Below are 17,141 nucleotides of genomic sequence, written 5' to 3'. Positions count from 1 at the left end.
GCTCTGCACTCAATTACGCACCGCTCTATTTGTTGTTGGGATGACAACAAGTTGTAGAAGTTAGCGATCTAACCTATGGGTCTAACCCTAACAGCGCTCGTCACTGTCAGAATGATTGAGATAGCCAATCAGATAAATGAAGGCGGGCCCTACTGTTCACTGAAGACGATGCTTTTAGTTTTAATGGTGAAAGTGCGTGGTAAGATGTAAGTAAACATTTAATATTTGACCACTGTTTTACGATAGAAATGTTAAACGACCCACAGTAATATCCAGTAATGTAAACTACTTAACTTTATCAAGTTTAACCGTTTTGAACTGAAAACATGGTAGGCTTTCATGTGCATGATTATTCATTCATGTAGGCTATAACTGAATCAATGTGACGAGACCGGAAACATTTAATGTTTTCATATTAGGCATACGAATAAGGTTAATTTTCAAATAGTTTTTGATTAGTTCATACAATTACAACTAGAACTCATATATTCTAATCTTACTTATTTTTTCTTTATTCCTTTAAATCTCTTTTAATGCTTTAATTATTTAATTAACTTAAATGAAAAGACTCCCCCCCCCCCCCATTCTGATTAGACTTAATTTGATGCATTCTTTATTTATTGTCTTACGCCTTTGTTCTCATTTCTAATATTTGATTGTCCAAACAATTAATAGCACATATTTTTAGGTGCTTTTGTCTGATCCTCACATAATCCTGATTACACAAATCCAAAAAGATCAAACTATCGGCCTATATTCCCAAAATACCTTGTTTCATTGTGATATCTTCATCCTGCAGCACAGCCCTCTACCCCATTAAGACAATAACATTCATTGAAAGAAAGAAAAAAAGGGCCTGAGGTGGAATCATTCACAATAGAATAGTATTTTTGATGTGCAACATACAATGCACTTATAATACTGATGCAAAAATAACAGGCCTACTGATTACATGTGCAAAATATGTGCTATGGCAATAATTAAATGATACTCTGATAAATATCTTGGTACTGAATGACTATCCAACATTATTTACACGCTATTGCTATTACTTATAATAACATTGATGACATGGTGTCCAAAATCCATGGTATTACCATGGTGCAATGCCCAAAAACAATGGAAACCATTTCATTGTTTTTTACTTTTGTTTACGAAACAATAGTATTTGTACAGCCTTCTTGTTGTATAGATGAATGGATAAATTCTAGATGACAATTTAAATAATAATAATAATTATAACATAGAATCTGGTTGTTGTTTTTAATATTCATGATGTAATTCTACACTTTTTCCTGTATTTTGTACAGTCAGATAGACTTTCTACGCCATGAACCACTAAAAAGACTGACGTCAATAAAGCAGCAACAAGGCCTCGGCGCGCGCGCGCTCTCTCGTCTCGTGCGCAGGGAAACCCCGAATCAGCCTCCGCGTGATGGCGGTATGAGGCAGTCCCTGCAAGCCAGAGCGTGGGAGTTCCTGTCTTCGCCATGTCGGGGTGGTGCTGCAACGCGCTGAGGATACCCTGAACCGAGCAAAAGTCTCCCAGCCCCCCTCCTGCTGTTCCATCCATCCATCTATTTGTCTACCCATCCGCCCTCACTCGGCACCAGGCAGAGTCCAGCATTCCCAGCATCACTGTTTCCCCCGGATCAACTGCGACACATCTTTCCCCCGACCGACGGTGGACTGAGGAAAGACGCACCAAGTGATGCGGCTTCTGCAGCCCGCGCATCCCGCAGCACCGAAGACCGCACGCTCACCCGTTAGGAGTAGGCGCACTTTCCCCGTTATCTACAACAACCCATGAGAATGTCCAGCGCAGACATCATGGGTTTAAACCCTACCGACCGCGTAATCAAATGTAAGTGCATTGTGTTGTGTTCATTGTTAATCATACTCAGCACATTTAAGCATGCAGCATTATATGCGATTGTGAATGATTCACGATGATTCTGTTTCTATATGATGATGCGCTGCAAGGTTTTGAAAACATGATAAGTCATGCAATGAGTGATCAGTGATCAAAGGATGCCTCAGATGGTGTGTTTGCATCTAAAAAAAATTCTTTCTTTTCCTTATGAGATTGGCAAACCCATTAAGGCTCCCTATATGCTCAGTGATGCTGATGCAGGCGAGGTATGGCAATCCATTTGAACATTTATTCCTTAAAACGAACATCTATTATGTTTATGAGTACTTTATTAATGCAAGTAATTCAGGGACTAGTATCTTTTCAGATTTGCATCATTAAAGGGTTAGTTCACCCAAAAATGAAAATTCTGTCATTTATTAGCCTACTCACCCTCATGTTGTTCCACACCTATAAGACCTTTGTTCATATTCGGAACACATTTTTGATGAATCCAAGAGGTATATGACTCCTCCATAGACAGCAATTTAACCACCACTTTCAAGGTCCAGAAAGGTACTAAAGACATCGTTAAAAAAGTCGACGTGACTCCAGTGGTTCAACCTAAATGTTATGAATACTTTTTGTGTGCAAAAACAAAACAAAAATAACGACTTTATTCAACAGTATCTTCTCTTCTGTGTCATTCTTGTATGCTGTTTATATTCAGTGCTTCCAGGTTCTATGTCAGAATGCGGCTCAGTATTGGCCGGCTCCTGCGTCAGCATCACATGCATGTGTCGTGTTCACTTGAAGAGCTTCAGCCAGTACTCCGCCGCTGTTCTGATGTAGAACCTGGAAGCGTCAGAAGGCCTTTATTAACCTCCCGGAGCCATGTGGAGTATGTTTATGATGAATGGATGGATGCACTTTCTTGAGCTTCATACTCGTTGGTCCCATTCACTGCCATTATAAAGCTTGGATGCATCAGGATATTTATTAATGTATCTCTGATTGTGTTCATTAGAAAGAAGAAAGTCATATACACCTAGGATGGCTTGAGGGTGAGTAAATCTTGGGGTAATTTTCATTTTAAAGTGAACTAATCTTACTACAATTATGATAACTACAACTAATGCTCATTCATCAGATTATAGTTTTTTTTTCTCAATCAGTCAGTATCTAAATAGCAAAGTAAAAAAAAAAACATTTAACTGAGAATTATTACTTACAACTTGTTGATAGTGACTCAAAATGGGTAGTAGTAGTATCTAATAAGTAAAGTAAACTGAAATAGATGCTAACTGATGGAAAAAGTACTTGCATCTATATTACATTTACATATATGCACATAGTAATTAAAAATAAATACTAGGAACATAAATCTAGATTACCGTTTTAAAGAATAAATGCGATAACAGCTTGCCACATGTGGAGAGCATCGACGGCTGCGCTCCTGCTGGCGGATAGATGAACTGTTATACAGTGCCAGGTTACCCGAGAGAGAGATAGAGGGGGGAGGAGAGCAAGGGAGAGATTAACATCTCGATCCAATGAAATATTTTTGGCAGTTTGAGGATGACAGCGAAAGGACGACTTAAAGGTAGCGTGGCTTTTGCATTGCATTCCTGCATTATTTTATTCATCTCATTGTGCCCGCCTGTACGCATCTTTTACTCCAGTGTTAGTGCGCGCGCTTGTCGGGTAGCAGCGCTCGGATAACGAGATGATCTCTTGAGTTAAAGTATCGATTGTGCGTGTAATGATGTGAAATTTGCAATACCTCGAGACCTTGCACGAGTGCACTTTAGTCATGCGGGGAAAATGCACTGAGATGCTGGCAATGTCAGCTCATGCACTGACATGGACATCCTTGCATAGATGGCCTATGTGGGTATGTTATTATCATTCCGAAGTTTATCGATTCGTTGGTACAGCGTTACCACTGTAAACAAGGCTGCACAAAGAGAAATGCACTGCATCTAGTGCCTGCAGAAATCCCAAAGGCATTAAAGCTAAATGTTACTGCAGGAAGCAAGTTGCATTCAATGCATTGCAGTACTATATATTCACTGTGATGATGATGAGCATAAATAAGTTAAGCGCCTATGCACACCCATCATAACTATACTAATGCATTGCACTATAAGCGTATCAGTGTTTACAGCCATTTTTATATTTCTATTTTTTTCCAAGAGAAAAATATTTGATCAAAAATTACTATTAGTAAGGCTATATAGCGAGGATGTGGGCATTACAGCATCATTGGATTCTGGGATATGTGGATGTTTAGTGTGGGTGGTTAGTAGAGAGAGGGGCTAATTAGACGTCAACAATGGCTGTGCATACTGAAAAGCTACCCAAAAGCATCTGTTTCCTGTGTGTATGTGATCAACACTGGAATTTGTTTGGATTATGGAAGACAATAAGAGCGGGCAGTGGAGGCATGTTTTGGACCACCGTAGTGTGTAGAGCGAGAAAGATTTGGGCAACGAGAGAGAGAGATGTGGTGAGTATATTGTAAAGGGCTTTTCCTTAACCCTGGAGTGTGGCCGTCTGTAATTATTTAACAACATATGCCATTCTGCATTAAATAATTATAGTGTGGCATATGTGTCACATTTATGTAATATTAACCGTTAGGTATTCTGGGTAATAAGCTTTAGGGAAAGTCTGTGTGAGAGCGTGTCCAGATATTGCTGATGTACAAGGAAAGCAAAGCAGCTGGTGTGAAGGTGAGAAAGGTATTAGGAGGACGCAGTGGAAGTGTGAAACTGCTTGATTGTTCAAGAAACTTTTAGGAAAAAGTACTGTGATATCCATGATACAATATAAGGTGTGATACCATGGCACTTTCATATATATGCATATATTACATGGTATTTACATATACTCCAATGTAGGTCAAACAGTACTGTTGTATTACCATGGTACATGTCCAAAAATTAAGAAACGTGCGACCATGTTTAAACAAGCATTACATAACCATGTTACAGTTTCGTTACACTTAAAATGTAACAAAAAGTAACATGGTACTTCCATGATATTTTGGACATGCACTATTGTATTACCATGGTATTCTTTGAAGTACCATGTAGATACAATGGTACATGAATTTCAGTGCTATGGCATATTTAAAGTACTGTAGTATTACTATCTGAAACCATCACTTTACATTTGTATTGCCACAGTAATACAATTGGGGGGGGGGGCGGGGTGCATGGTTAAACTGTTTATTCACACTGTTTCTGAACAGTGTAATATTTTAGTGTACATAAAACAATATTCAGAAATGAAAAAACGAGCATGAAACTTCTTAATTATTTTATATACATTTTAATAATATATGGTTGGGTGTTCTTCAACAGAAGGCATGCCATAAGTGTTTTCTGTGTTGACAGCTCCGTAAAATAGCATTCTTGATGTTTTACTTTACCCTACTATACTAAAAATCTGAAAAGAATACAAAATAACATTTGAAGTTACTTCTGTTTTTGAACAAATAAGGCAGTAATTGATGTCATAAATACACACACATACACAAACGAAAAAAAAAATCACAAACATGATGCTTAGGCTGAATAAATAATGGATAAATAATTCAATAATAAAATAATTGTATATAGGCTACAGTTTATTAATATGTAATGTAATTTTATTTTAAATGAATGAGGAAAATAAACTGGGTTGAATCCAAGGAGCTCTTAAAGGTGCCGTAGAACGTCTTTTTAAAAGATGTAATATAAGTCTAAGGTGTCCCCTGAATGTGTCTGTGAAGTTTCAGCTCAAAATACCCCATAGATTTTTTTTTTTTATTCATTTTTTTAATTGCATATTTTGGGGCATCATTAAATATGCAGCGATTCAGGCTGCGCGGTCCCTTTAAATCTTGTGCTCCCCTTCCCCGGAGCTCGCATTTGCCTTAACCAGCATAAACAAAGTTCAAAGAGCTAATATAACCCTCAAAATGGATCTTTACAAAGTGTTCGTCATGCAGCATGTCTAATCGCGTAAGTATGGTATTTATTTGGATGTTTACATTTGATTCTGAATGAGTTTGATAGTATGCTCCATGGCTAAAGCTAACAATACACACTTTTGGAGAGATTTATAAAGAATGAAGTTGTGTTTATGAATTATACAGACTGCAAATGTTTAAAAAATGAAGATAACGACAGTCTTGTCTCCGTGAATATAGTAATAAACGATGGTAACTTTAACCACATTTAACAGTACATTAGCAACATGCTAACGAAACATTTAGAAAGGCAATTTACAAATATCACTAAAAATATCATGATATCATGGATCATGTCAGTTATTATTGCTCCATCTGCCATTTTTCGCTATTGTTCTTGCTTGCTTACCTAGTCTGATGATTCAGCTGTGCACAGATCCAGACGTTAATACTGCCTGCCCTTGTGTAATGCCTTGAACATGAGCTGGCATATGCAAATATTGGGGGCATACATATTAGTGATCCCGACTGTTATGTAACAGTCGGTGTCATGTTGAGATTTGCCTGTTCTTCGGAGGTCTTTTAAACAAATGAGATTTATATAAGGAGGAAGCAATGGTGTTTGAGACTCACTGTATGTCATTTCCATGTACTGAACTCTTGTTATTTAACTATGCCAAGATAAATTCAATTTTTAATTCTAGGGCACCTTTAAAGAAATGTACAACCGTTATCTGAAGCTTATAACATATTTTTGCCAAGAACGAACCGAAATGAAAACGGTTACACTTTATTTTAAGGTGTCTTTGTTACACTGTAATTATACATTTAAGCACAAAGTAATATTAAGTAATTACATGTACTTACTTTAGAGTTGGGATTAGGGTTTGGTTTAGGGTTAATTGCATGTAATTATGCATAATTTATAGTTATTACTATAGTAACTACATGTAACATATGTAACAATCACACTGTAAAATAAAGCGTCACCATGAAAACAATTCATTTTTAATCCGTGTATTTGACAGCTTACACCCATCCACTCACCATCTCGTATAGATCTTTTCAGTTCCCAGGCAGTATGTTGCCCACTCCAGGGCTGAGTGGGGTGGTCGACCAGAGGCGAGGGGTCGACCCCTCATGGTGCTGATACTGTGTCAAAGTATTATCATGATTCTTTATTATAAACCATAGTAATACTCTGGTACCAATGTCCAATATTTGGAGGATGAAATGCTTGGCATAACCGTAGCACTCTGTGTTCATAAATACATGGTAAAACCATAGTACTTTTTGCAAATTTTTCTAGGGAGTAACAGAGTGAAGGTGGTGAGTGTGAACAGAGTGAAGAGACAAACACGAAGTGAATAAGCGAGTAGATTGCTTGAAATGATTTTGCTCATTTCCACGTTATTATGTGCTGCATTCTCTGCAAGACAAAATGTGCCTCACTGCCATCTGTCTCCTCAAGGAATGTAGTAATGCGACAATAATGACTAGATTATTCTAATTGCATCATAGTGTATTTTTTATGATTGGTACTAATAGGTGTCCCTGGCCCCTAGGAGGTTTAAAAACAGGAATATATTATAAACCCACATGTTCGAGGTGTTATCGAAACAACTTCAAAGATCAATATTTTCTTCAGATTGTGTGTCTGTGTTAATTCATGCATGCCTCCTGCCGAGTGCCGACACGCAACATGAGCGGGATGTTAGGGCCCGACACAAAAACTAAGAGAGAGTGTTGACATGAGCCTGGCGATAAATGAGACGAGAGCAGGTGAAAGAAAAGAGAGGGGGAATGTGTGAAAAGTGTAGAAGATGAGAAGTGGGAGAGACGGGGAATTAGGCACTTGACAGCAGATAGATGAATGGATGTGCATGCGCTTGTGTCCCAGCAATCTCTTTCTCTCGCACACAGGCTGTGTTTGGAATAGAATTCTAGAGTACTGCATACTGCAAAGTATACAACTTCTCTTCTGTTCTCTGATGATGTGTTTACTGGTGTGAGTACAGGACAACCTGTCACTCACATGACATCACAGCAATAGAAAAACACAACCATCCAATCCCCATGGACAAAAAGTCCCACTCTACATTTTTTCTTGTTTGAGAAGCTGTTTCACTTGGATATACGTCACAATATGGAAGAAAAGACTATCACAACTTCCGTTTTATACCGACTTCACTGGAAAGTCAGTTCACTTGGCAGCCATGTTTGTAACGTCTCTGGCCAGAAATTTAGAAAAAAAAAAATATTTGGTTAGCAAGACCAACTCCTATTTATTTTAATTCTTATCTATTGGGAAATACTGAAATCTCAAAAAACTGCTGGCCAAACTCACATTTACATAACATTTCATATCAGCAATAAAATCTGACATGAATTGTCTCATAAATGTTTTTAAAAACGTATATTTTAGGTTGGTCCCGCTAATGTGCATGTGCAGTCCTTAGTGCAACTCTCATGTTTCTATGGAAACCAGAGCTTCTAACACTGATTGGCTCTTTTACTTAGAAGGCAGGACTAGAGCCGTCATTTTGCGCATTGCAGTTCCTCCCATTCATTAACTTTGTCACATGACCTTATTACATGCATGTTTAATCCTCATGCAATGTTCCTGTAGTCTGGAAGATAACAACATGATTGTGTTAATGTGTTCTTTTAAGTGATTTTGGTTGGGAAAAAATGTATGCATTGGCCAATTTCAAAATTCTTTTGATTTCACTATTGACATGTTTTAAAGTAAAAAAATGCACATAGGTGTGTAATCAATGCTTTATCAGCGTATTTAGCATTGTCCTTCAGCCACAGAAGGGTGGGTGTTTTGGCGCACAAGTGCCTAAGTGAACAGTATTTTCTAGCACGATTTATCGATTTTCGTCATTTAGAACACACAAAAAAAGCACCAATAAAAAGTGTACAGAAAACATTCACAATACTGGTTACTTAATCTTAATATTGGTTACTTAATCGTAACCAATACCAATTAGTTTCCACCATGATTTTTAAAATTTTATGGCCTTGGCTTAGAAAGTCAGAGCTTAAAGAATTCTGAATTTGAAGTCGTGTTCATGAGTGCTCATTTTGTGAATACGGTCATTCTTACATGATTTAATGGCAGCATATTACAAGTGAGTAGAGTCCAGTTTCAGTTATTTTGTATTTTTAATCAAATTTTCTGTAAAGTCATCTTAATTCTTGACAGTCTATTCTAGTAACAAGGCCAGAAAAGGACGTAAAACATTGCAGCTGATATTGCTTGGTTCATTTGTCACAATGTAAATGCAAGGCCAATTTGAACACAGTGCATTGTGGGATATAGTGCCCAATGCATTGCATACTTCAGAACTGCAATACTGTTGTACACTGCACATTTTGGCAAATGTAGTAGTTGTTCATACAGAAACGTGCATGCTGTATTCAGCACACATACTGCAGAAATAGTAAGGGTAGTATTGTAGTATGAAGTATGTAGTATTATAGTATACTATTCCGAAAGTAGCCAGTGTCAGACACTTCAGTTCTGCTTTCATGCATGTGAGAATGCTTTTATACAGGACTAAAGTGCTGCCCATCTAACCAGATACTGAGCTAATCAACTTCATCGCCCACCTGAATGATGCAATGGAGAGAGAGTGGGAAAGAGAGAGAGAGAGAGAGAGAGAGAGAGAGAGGCAATTTCGCATCAAATGCGGTGATACAGGACTGCAGGAAAATGATGAAAACTGTTTCCTCCCACACAGATGCACAAACACACACAGACACACACATACATATGTTCCGGGTCACCAGAGACATTAACTTGAGCATGCGCACACACCGACACATACAGATGTGTGTAATAAAGAATGCTCACATGCTTGACAACATTCACACACAGCTATCTGTGTCTCTCTCACACACACATATACATACACACATGCTGTAGGATGGAAAACAAAATGTGGTCATCTATGCCCTGGACAGGACCTCCGGCTCACCTAGCCTGTCATTCATTATTGCGTTTCATACGTCATAACTTCCTTTAAAGGAACAGTGAAATTCTGTCATTGTTTAAGTATTTACAAATCTGTATGCTAGTCTAGAGCTGCACAAGAATCTAAATAAAATCAAAATCACAATATGGCTCAGTGAGATTATCAAATTGCTATAGCTGTGATTTAATGATTTCTGAGTTTGGGTCGTTGTGGATTGTGGCATGAAAGGTTGCAGTGATGAACACTGTAGTTGATCACAGACATGTTGTTGAGTGCATGAAAGCAGTGATCTCATCATTACAACTCAATTTCTGCAGACTAACGAATGCTTTCATCATAACTAACAGTGCAAACTCGATGTAACTAGGAGATTTGTTGAATAAAACGAAAGTTTTGGCGTGAGTTCAGAACTCAGTCACTGATAAACTTGCACTGTTGATTGACAGCTCCTGCGCACGCTGTTTGATTGACAGCTCCAGCAGTTGTAAAGAGAGCATTCTTTGGTCGCTTTCTATATATAATTTAATCACCATTTAAATAACAGATTATTTTCATCCTCTTAAGAGAAACAACTTGAAGTTGACCGTTTAGTCACTGATTTGATTTACCGACACATAGACAAAGAACATCTAACTGTACATGAATCATTACATATCAGAAATCACTGGTCACAGATCAGAACAGGCATTAGAATTAACACAGTTACTTACATGTTGTTGCATTACTGTCGAGTCCATATCGTAAAAGTCTGTTTGCAAAGCCTGCGCCGAAATGCAATTGATTAACCAAAGAATCCACAGTGAAATGTACTGAATACAAATAAATAATGTTCAACTGAGACATTCACATTGTTAAAAAAAAAAAAAAAACATATTCCTAGCATTAGGATACTTTGAAAGGTAATTTTATTTTTAGTCCTATATTGCTCTTCTCTCCTCTCATCTCACTAACACGCCAGTGTTTTTGATCAGTTCAACATTGATAAAAATCAGAAATGTTTCTTGAGCATCAAATCATCATATTAGAATGATTTCTGAAGGATCATGTGACACTGAAGCTGAGCTTGTGATAGGGCGCATGTTAACTGGCAGAGAGAATGAGCAGAGATCTCCCTCGTGAAGAATTTTTCAGTTCTGAAACTTACAGGATATTCTTATAGTACAATGGTCCTTTATATATCAAAAGCTCAAGGAAAAGTTGATTTCTCAATTCATGACCCCTTTAGTCAAGTCAAGTCAAGTCACCTTTATTTATAGCTTTTTACAATGTAGATTGTGTCAAAGCAGCTTTACATTGATAACTGGTATATATTTTTGGCTGCACAGCAGCTCTTAAAGAATAGTGTCAATGCAGGCAGATCAAAGCGCTGTTGAATATCAAATGTCAAGTCAAATGTCAAGTGTCCCCAACTAAGCAAGCCAAAGGTGACAGCGGAAAGGAACCCAAACTCCAACAGGTGACATCAGGTGGCAAACAAGTGGCAAATAGGTGTTAAATAGGTGTACCCCTTTAACAAAACATAACAGCATACAGGTTTGTCACAACATTGAAGGAAATAATGATCGTCTGGCTGTTGGTGTCACAGTTATGTTCTTTTAAATTAATTTTCATGGACTTTTAGTTTATCTTCAGTCACATGTTTCCCTTTGTTTAGTTTCCTGTCACTCGTCTGTTTCCATGGACACTAACTCTATCATCACAGCTGTTCGTCATTTAGTTAATCACCATTGTGTATTTAAGTCCTCCTTATACACTCTTCATTTGTCCAGTATTGTTTGTGTTTTAGTGGCATGTTGTCTCGAGTATTAGCTTCTTGTGCTTCTGAGCCTCCTGGGTCCCTCTGTCCTCGTACGAGGACATTATATTTTAGTGAACTACTCTGACACCATACATGTAACAGTTTTTAGTCCTATAAAGTGCACATTCAAAGCTTTTCAGAGATATCAAATGTTTGAAGGTTTCACCAAGACCACCAATTTTTCCTTGGTCTTTAAAAATGACTGAATGATCAAATTTAGCACTATAATGTAAATATGGTAATATTTTGTAATTATCATTTAAATCTGACTAATTTTCAAATTGTTTGTTATAAATCAACATTTCAGGAAAATGTTATGGGGTTTCTAATCAAAATATGACTTTCTGTTACAAAACAGGAAATTGATTTCATACATGTCCTCAGTCGAGGACACCAGGACTTAAATCATATTTATCAGGCATTTTAGGAGACACAACAAGTGAATAGGGAATGAAATTACATATCAACATTCCTATGAAATATTAGACATTATCATGAAAATGTTGCCAACTATTACTCCCATTATTACTCTTATTTTTTCATTACATGTTTTTCCAAGAACACATTACTATGCAAATTAGATACAGTGTATAGATACATTGCATTGAATGGGAAAACCCATGTATGGTCATTTTATCCACATATTGCATAAATTAAAACGGACACCAAAGGACTGAGTTGGACAGATGCCATCATCAGGTGTCTGGAGATTGTCTACCCCCGATCCAGACCACAGCCAGACCCAGAGCCCAACCCACCGCCACCCTTGACCGCAGAGATTTTGCCTGAGCCCCCCCGCAGACAGAGACTGAGTCTGACATGGGGTGTGAGCTGGTTAATACCGTGCCAATGGGAATTTTGGTGGTTTTGGACACAGAGGACTGGTTAATCGACTGGACTCAGAAGTATCCCACCCTGAATCACTGGTCTGTTCTTCATTATCGCTGTTTCAAGACAGCACTGCGACTGTTTCATTGACCTGTTGGCAATGGGTTTTACCGTTATTGATCACGTCAAGCTTACCTCTGTCACCTTCACCTCAAAGCTCAGCCAGTCCTCCAGCCCCACCTCTGCTGAATGCCTGCAGCCCTTCGTCTTCCCTGGGAACACCTTGCTGCGATGTGAAGCCTCAGGCCGTGCAACCACCAGCCTTGCCCGAGTGAGAGGATCCTGTGGCTCTGCCTCCGGCCTCTAATCCCTTCACTCCACCTCGGCCCGTCGCCCTGTCTGCTTCGTCTTGGATGTCGCCTGTCAAGTCACCCTCCATTGACTCCACTCTGGGCTTTCATCCTTGCTGTGCTCTGGGTCACCACCACCTGGCCACTCCTTCCATCATCTCCACCATGGATGCTACCTCCATCATTGCCACCCTGGTTTTAGCGCGAGGTCACGCCTTCTGGGAGGGGGTGTACTGTCACAGTTATGTTCTGTTAAATTCATTTTCATGGACTTTTAGTTTTTTGATCTTCAGTCACATGTTTCCCTTTGTTTAGTTTCCCGCCACACATCTGTTTCCATGGACACTAACTCAATCATCACAGCTGTTCATCATTTAATTAATCACCATTGTGTATTTAAGTTCCTCGTTTTGCACTCTTCATTTGTCCAGTATTGTTTGTGTTTTAGTGGCATGCTGTATCGAGTGTTAGCTACTTGTTTAAATAAACCTTGTTATTGTTTTTATTAATTCATCTTTGGAATTCTCGTGACAGTTGGTCTCCCTGCCGTTTTCCATCAAAATATGAAATTCTAGTCTTATTGTTTACTCTACGTTGGCGTTTTCGAACCTCGAAAACGGAGACTTTGAAAATGCTGCAGACCCCGTTTTAGTTTGAAAACACCATTTTTGCGTTTCATTATAAACGGACCACAATGGAGAATTTTGAAAACTATGGTATGGCTGCTTTGCTGGCTTTATTGTAATTTTTAGCAGCCATTGTGCAGTTAAACTCTGCATTTATTTTAATACTGCAGCTACCTACAGGCACAAGAGGCAGCTGTTTACACCTGTACGCACATGCCCAGTGTGCATGAGCAGTCATGTGACATGCGTTTTTGCCGTGTAGTGTAGATGGAGATCATTTCTGAAACGCTGTGGAAACGCCAGTCTAGACGAGGATCGTTTTCATTTTAAAAGGCCTGAATCATGCACACGATTTACTAATTTGTTCCCTCGTTTTGTAAATTGCGCACACAATTTACTAATTCATTCCCCCAATTTGCTAAATTGTGCGCACAATTTAGTAAATCGAGGAAACAAATTAGTAAATTGTGCACACATTCTTGCATGTCATGTGCAGGGCTTCGTATCATAATGATATATAAAACACAGAATCTTTGGCCAAATTGTGCAGCCCTACAAACAAGCACAGCAAAACTGGAACATTTTTTAATGCATTTTAAATGCACATTTAATCTTTATCAGAAAATTTGCAGATCGTACAGACCTACCATATGCTGCTATTTTTTTCATAAGGCAGCATGAATGTTTTTCAGAATGTCTCATTTTGTGTTTGACAGACTTTAAACTGACACTAGACCTGGATGAGGATGCAGCAGGGTGAGTGGCAGGAAATTGTAGGATATTCTAAATCATTAGTGCACAACACAGGAAGTAAATTGTGGTAAAAATAACATGCCGCCACATACAGATACACATCCACATATCTGGTTCAAAAGAGTCTAAAGGTGAAACTGGGAGGAAGAGTGAAAGAGGAAGAGAGAAAGAATGAGTGACTAATTTTAGCCTCTTTAACATAAATACTTTGGGTATAAGTTTGAAGCGTAGAGGACACAGTGGATAGTGCAGAGCTGAGACCTAATGAGGCCATGTGAAAGCAGGAACGCTTCTGTGATCCAGAAATCCAGTAGAATGGATCTCGCTACTATTTATCCTGTATTTACTGCTGCCTGACTGGACGACCTCATCACATCTGGCCTGTCAATAAACCCAGCTCACTCTGCTGATTGGTTCATTGGCCTGTTTGTCATCTCGAAGTCCCTCTTTTGTGCGCATGCAAATGGCCCCTTCATGTGTGAAGCGTGCATTAATTGTGCAACATTAAATGCCGCTTGTAAAAATTCCTCTTTCAAAGGCGTGTGATGCTATGTTACCTTCTCCCAATCTGGGTCAGGCCCTAACCAGCGAGTCTCCCTTCCTTTCTCTTATCCATCTCTTTAGACAGTTTTCTCTGTTCCCATTCCTTCAATCCCTTTTCTTTCTCTTTGTCTCATCTGGGATTGTCGAAGGACGTAGCGGCTGTATTCTGAAGCTCGCCTGTAGTAACAACACATAGCTTCTGTCTGACACACAACAAAATATGTCTTCCACCGTTTATAGGTCTCAGGGGCTGAAACAGAGCCGTCCCATGGTTGTGTGATCACAGGATGATGTATTTCAGATTGTCAGCAGTTTAATTACAGGATGTTGCAGTTCGCACAGTGGAAGTGCTTTTAGAATGGCACTGTGGGTGTCTGATGGTCTTCGGTTGCTACAATTGTATGCCACTTCAGATCTAGTTTGTAGTTTGACACCACAAATATCTGAAATTCTCTGCCCTACTTCACCCGACCCCCCAAAAAGCCAGAAGTGAGCTTCCCACCGACAATACCTACAGCAGCAGTGTTGTATTGTACAGTGAGATTTCTAATGATCCAATACGGCTCCAGGATGACCTCATTAGGATGGGAAACTCTGCTTCTGCAGAACCTATTGTCACTAGTACAAAGTTCAAGGTTTGAAGGCTGAATTGATCATTTATGTTTGAAAGTTTCCTTATTTTTTAAAAGAGGTAGTTCACCTAAAAACGATATGTGTCATCATTTACTCACCTCTCATTTGTTATTCTGTTGAATACAATCTTTTGACACAAACGCTTTTCAAAAAAACCTTATTTTGTTTTTCACAGAAGAAAGAAAGTCATACAAATTTGGAATGATATGAAGCTAAATTATGACATCATTTTCATTTTGTCTTTTTATATTGTCATTAGCAAAGTGACATAACCAGGTTTTTCCCTCAGATCAGTTAAACGTATTTGGCGAGCAAGAATGCACACAATAACTTCGCTAATACTAGAACTGGAAAAATGGGTTCAAAGTTTTTACTTTTGGTATCAGTTTTCGTTCATTCAATCCATTATTGTTAGTGCATAATAAATATAAAAAATTACACTGCACCATTACTTTAAATAGAAAGCTACACATTAATTGCTTTTGTATTCTCACCGACTATCTCTCTCTCTTCCATAATGGAGGTGATCTGTGAAATTGAAATTTATATTTATATAACCTGACAGTTATAGTGCAGATAGCTTTGTTGATTAAAAATATTTGCTGTTGTTTGTTTTGTACCCAAGTTAATGGGTATCATGCCATTAACTTGCAGTAGACCCATGCTGTCACACACAATGTAAGCCTACATTATATGTAATGGAGAAGGGAGAGGTTTTCATTTGTAATTAAATACACTACCGTTCAAATGTTTGGGTTTGGTAAGATTTTTTTTTTTTTTTTACATGATTTTTAAAGAAGTCTTTTATGCTTACCATGGCTGCATTCAAAAATCATTACTCCAGTCTTCAGTGTCACATGATCCTTCAGAAATCATTCTAATATGCAGATTTGCAGCAGCAAATTAATTCATTTCTTTTTTTAAAAAAACAAAACAAATGATACTGACCCCAGACTTTTGAATGGTCATGTATATTGACGAGGTGAGTTATTTGAAAGTAACTTATTGTATAAATTAAACAGATAAAACAGCATTTTACACAGTGTAATGGTGTGTAATGGTACAGGAGGTTTGGAGTGGTTCTAATGCAGCTGTACACATTATACTCACTGTAAAACACTGTACTTTGTGCCAACTCAACACATATTGCTCATCATACCTCTATTGGTATGAAATGAAATATGATGTAGCTACAGCAGGAAAGAGTTTATAGCTTACTGATTATAAGGCCTGACGAAAAGGAAAAGACCTCTGCAGGAATAACACATGTAGGGATGTTAATCAGGGTCTCAGTCTGTTTTGTTGTTCTGGTTGGTCTACCAGGCCTTTGGCTCAAATAAGAAGTATGTGTTTTTTCTATCCAACATTACTCTTTATTGCCACAAGGGGAGCTGTGGTGTACATAATAATTCTTCGACAGCTATGTTTCTCTTTCAAGTCCATTAATATGGCATAGCAAAAGATTGAAGAGAACCGTCCCAAGCAATTTAGTTAAATTGAACTGTTGACATGTTTGCAATAGTGACAATAACTTGTGCCCAATGAGGAAGGTGACATTAGATTCACAATTTTGCTAACTGTAAGGCTAAAAACATTCTATTTGCAAATACTCTGTGCAGACTTTAATGTTTGGCCAGTGCATTTCAAACATGTTGCTAACGTGTTTCTTGCATTACAAAGAGTTTGCGACCCATGACAAGTTAACCTAAATGAACGCAACCTAAATAAATGCAAGATGTTATTAAGTGTGTAAAAAAATAATACAGTAAATCAAAAGTCGCAAAAAATATCAATCTGGACCCATTTAGAAGGCAATA

The 17,141-nt window shown here is 38.2% G+C and overlaps 1 protein-coding gene across 4 annotated transcripts in view; it reads left to right on the top strand.

The window, feature by feature from the left end:
• Positions 1-17,141, top strand: part of ppp3cb (protein phosphatase 3, catalytic subunit, beta isozyme) — a 94,986-nt gene that overhangs the window by 1,986 nt on the left and 75,859 nt on the right. Inside the window, exons 1-2 of one of the 4 annotated variants that reach the window (XM_048176637.1) lie at positions 146-206; positions 1,311-1,864. In XM_048176637.1, coding sequence (XP_048032594.1) covers positions 1,807-1,864 — 58 coding nt within the window. In that variant the 5' untranslated portion in view covers positions 146-206; positions 1,311-1,806. Of the gene's footprint in view, positions 1-145; positions 207-1,310; positions 1,865-3,304; positions 3,456-17,141 lie in introns of those variants that run through there. The other 3 variants (XM_048176633.1, XM_048176635.1, XM_048176636.1) reach the window with 3 other exon arrangements.

This window comes from Megalobrama amblycephala, linkage group LG23 (genome assembly GCF_018812025.1).
Source record: "Megalobrama amblycephala isolate DHTTF-2021 linkage group LG23, ASM1881202v1, whole genome shotgun sequence".
In the NCBI taxonomy this organism is placed as follows: domain Eukaryota; kingdom Metazoa; phylum Chordata; class Actinopteri; order Cypriniformes; family Xenocyprididae; genus Megalobrama; species Megalobrama amblycephala.
The sequence above is the reverse complement of the archived record's forward strand: the minus strand, read 5'-3'. Positions and strand labels throughout refer to the sequence as shown.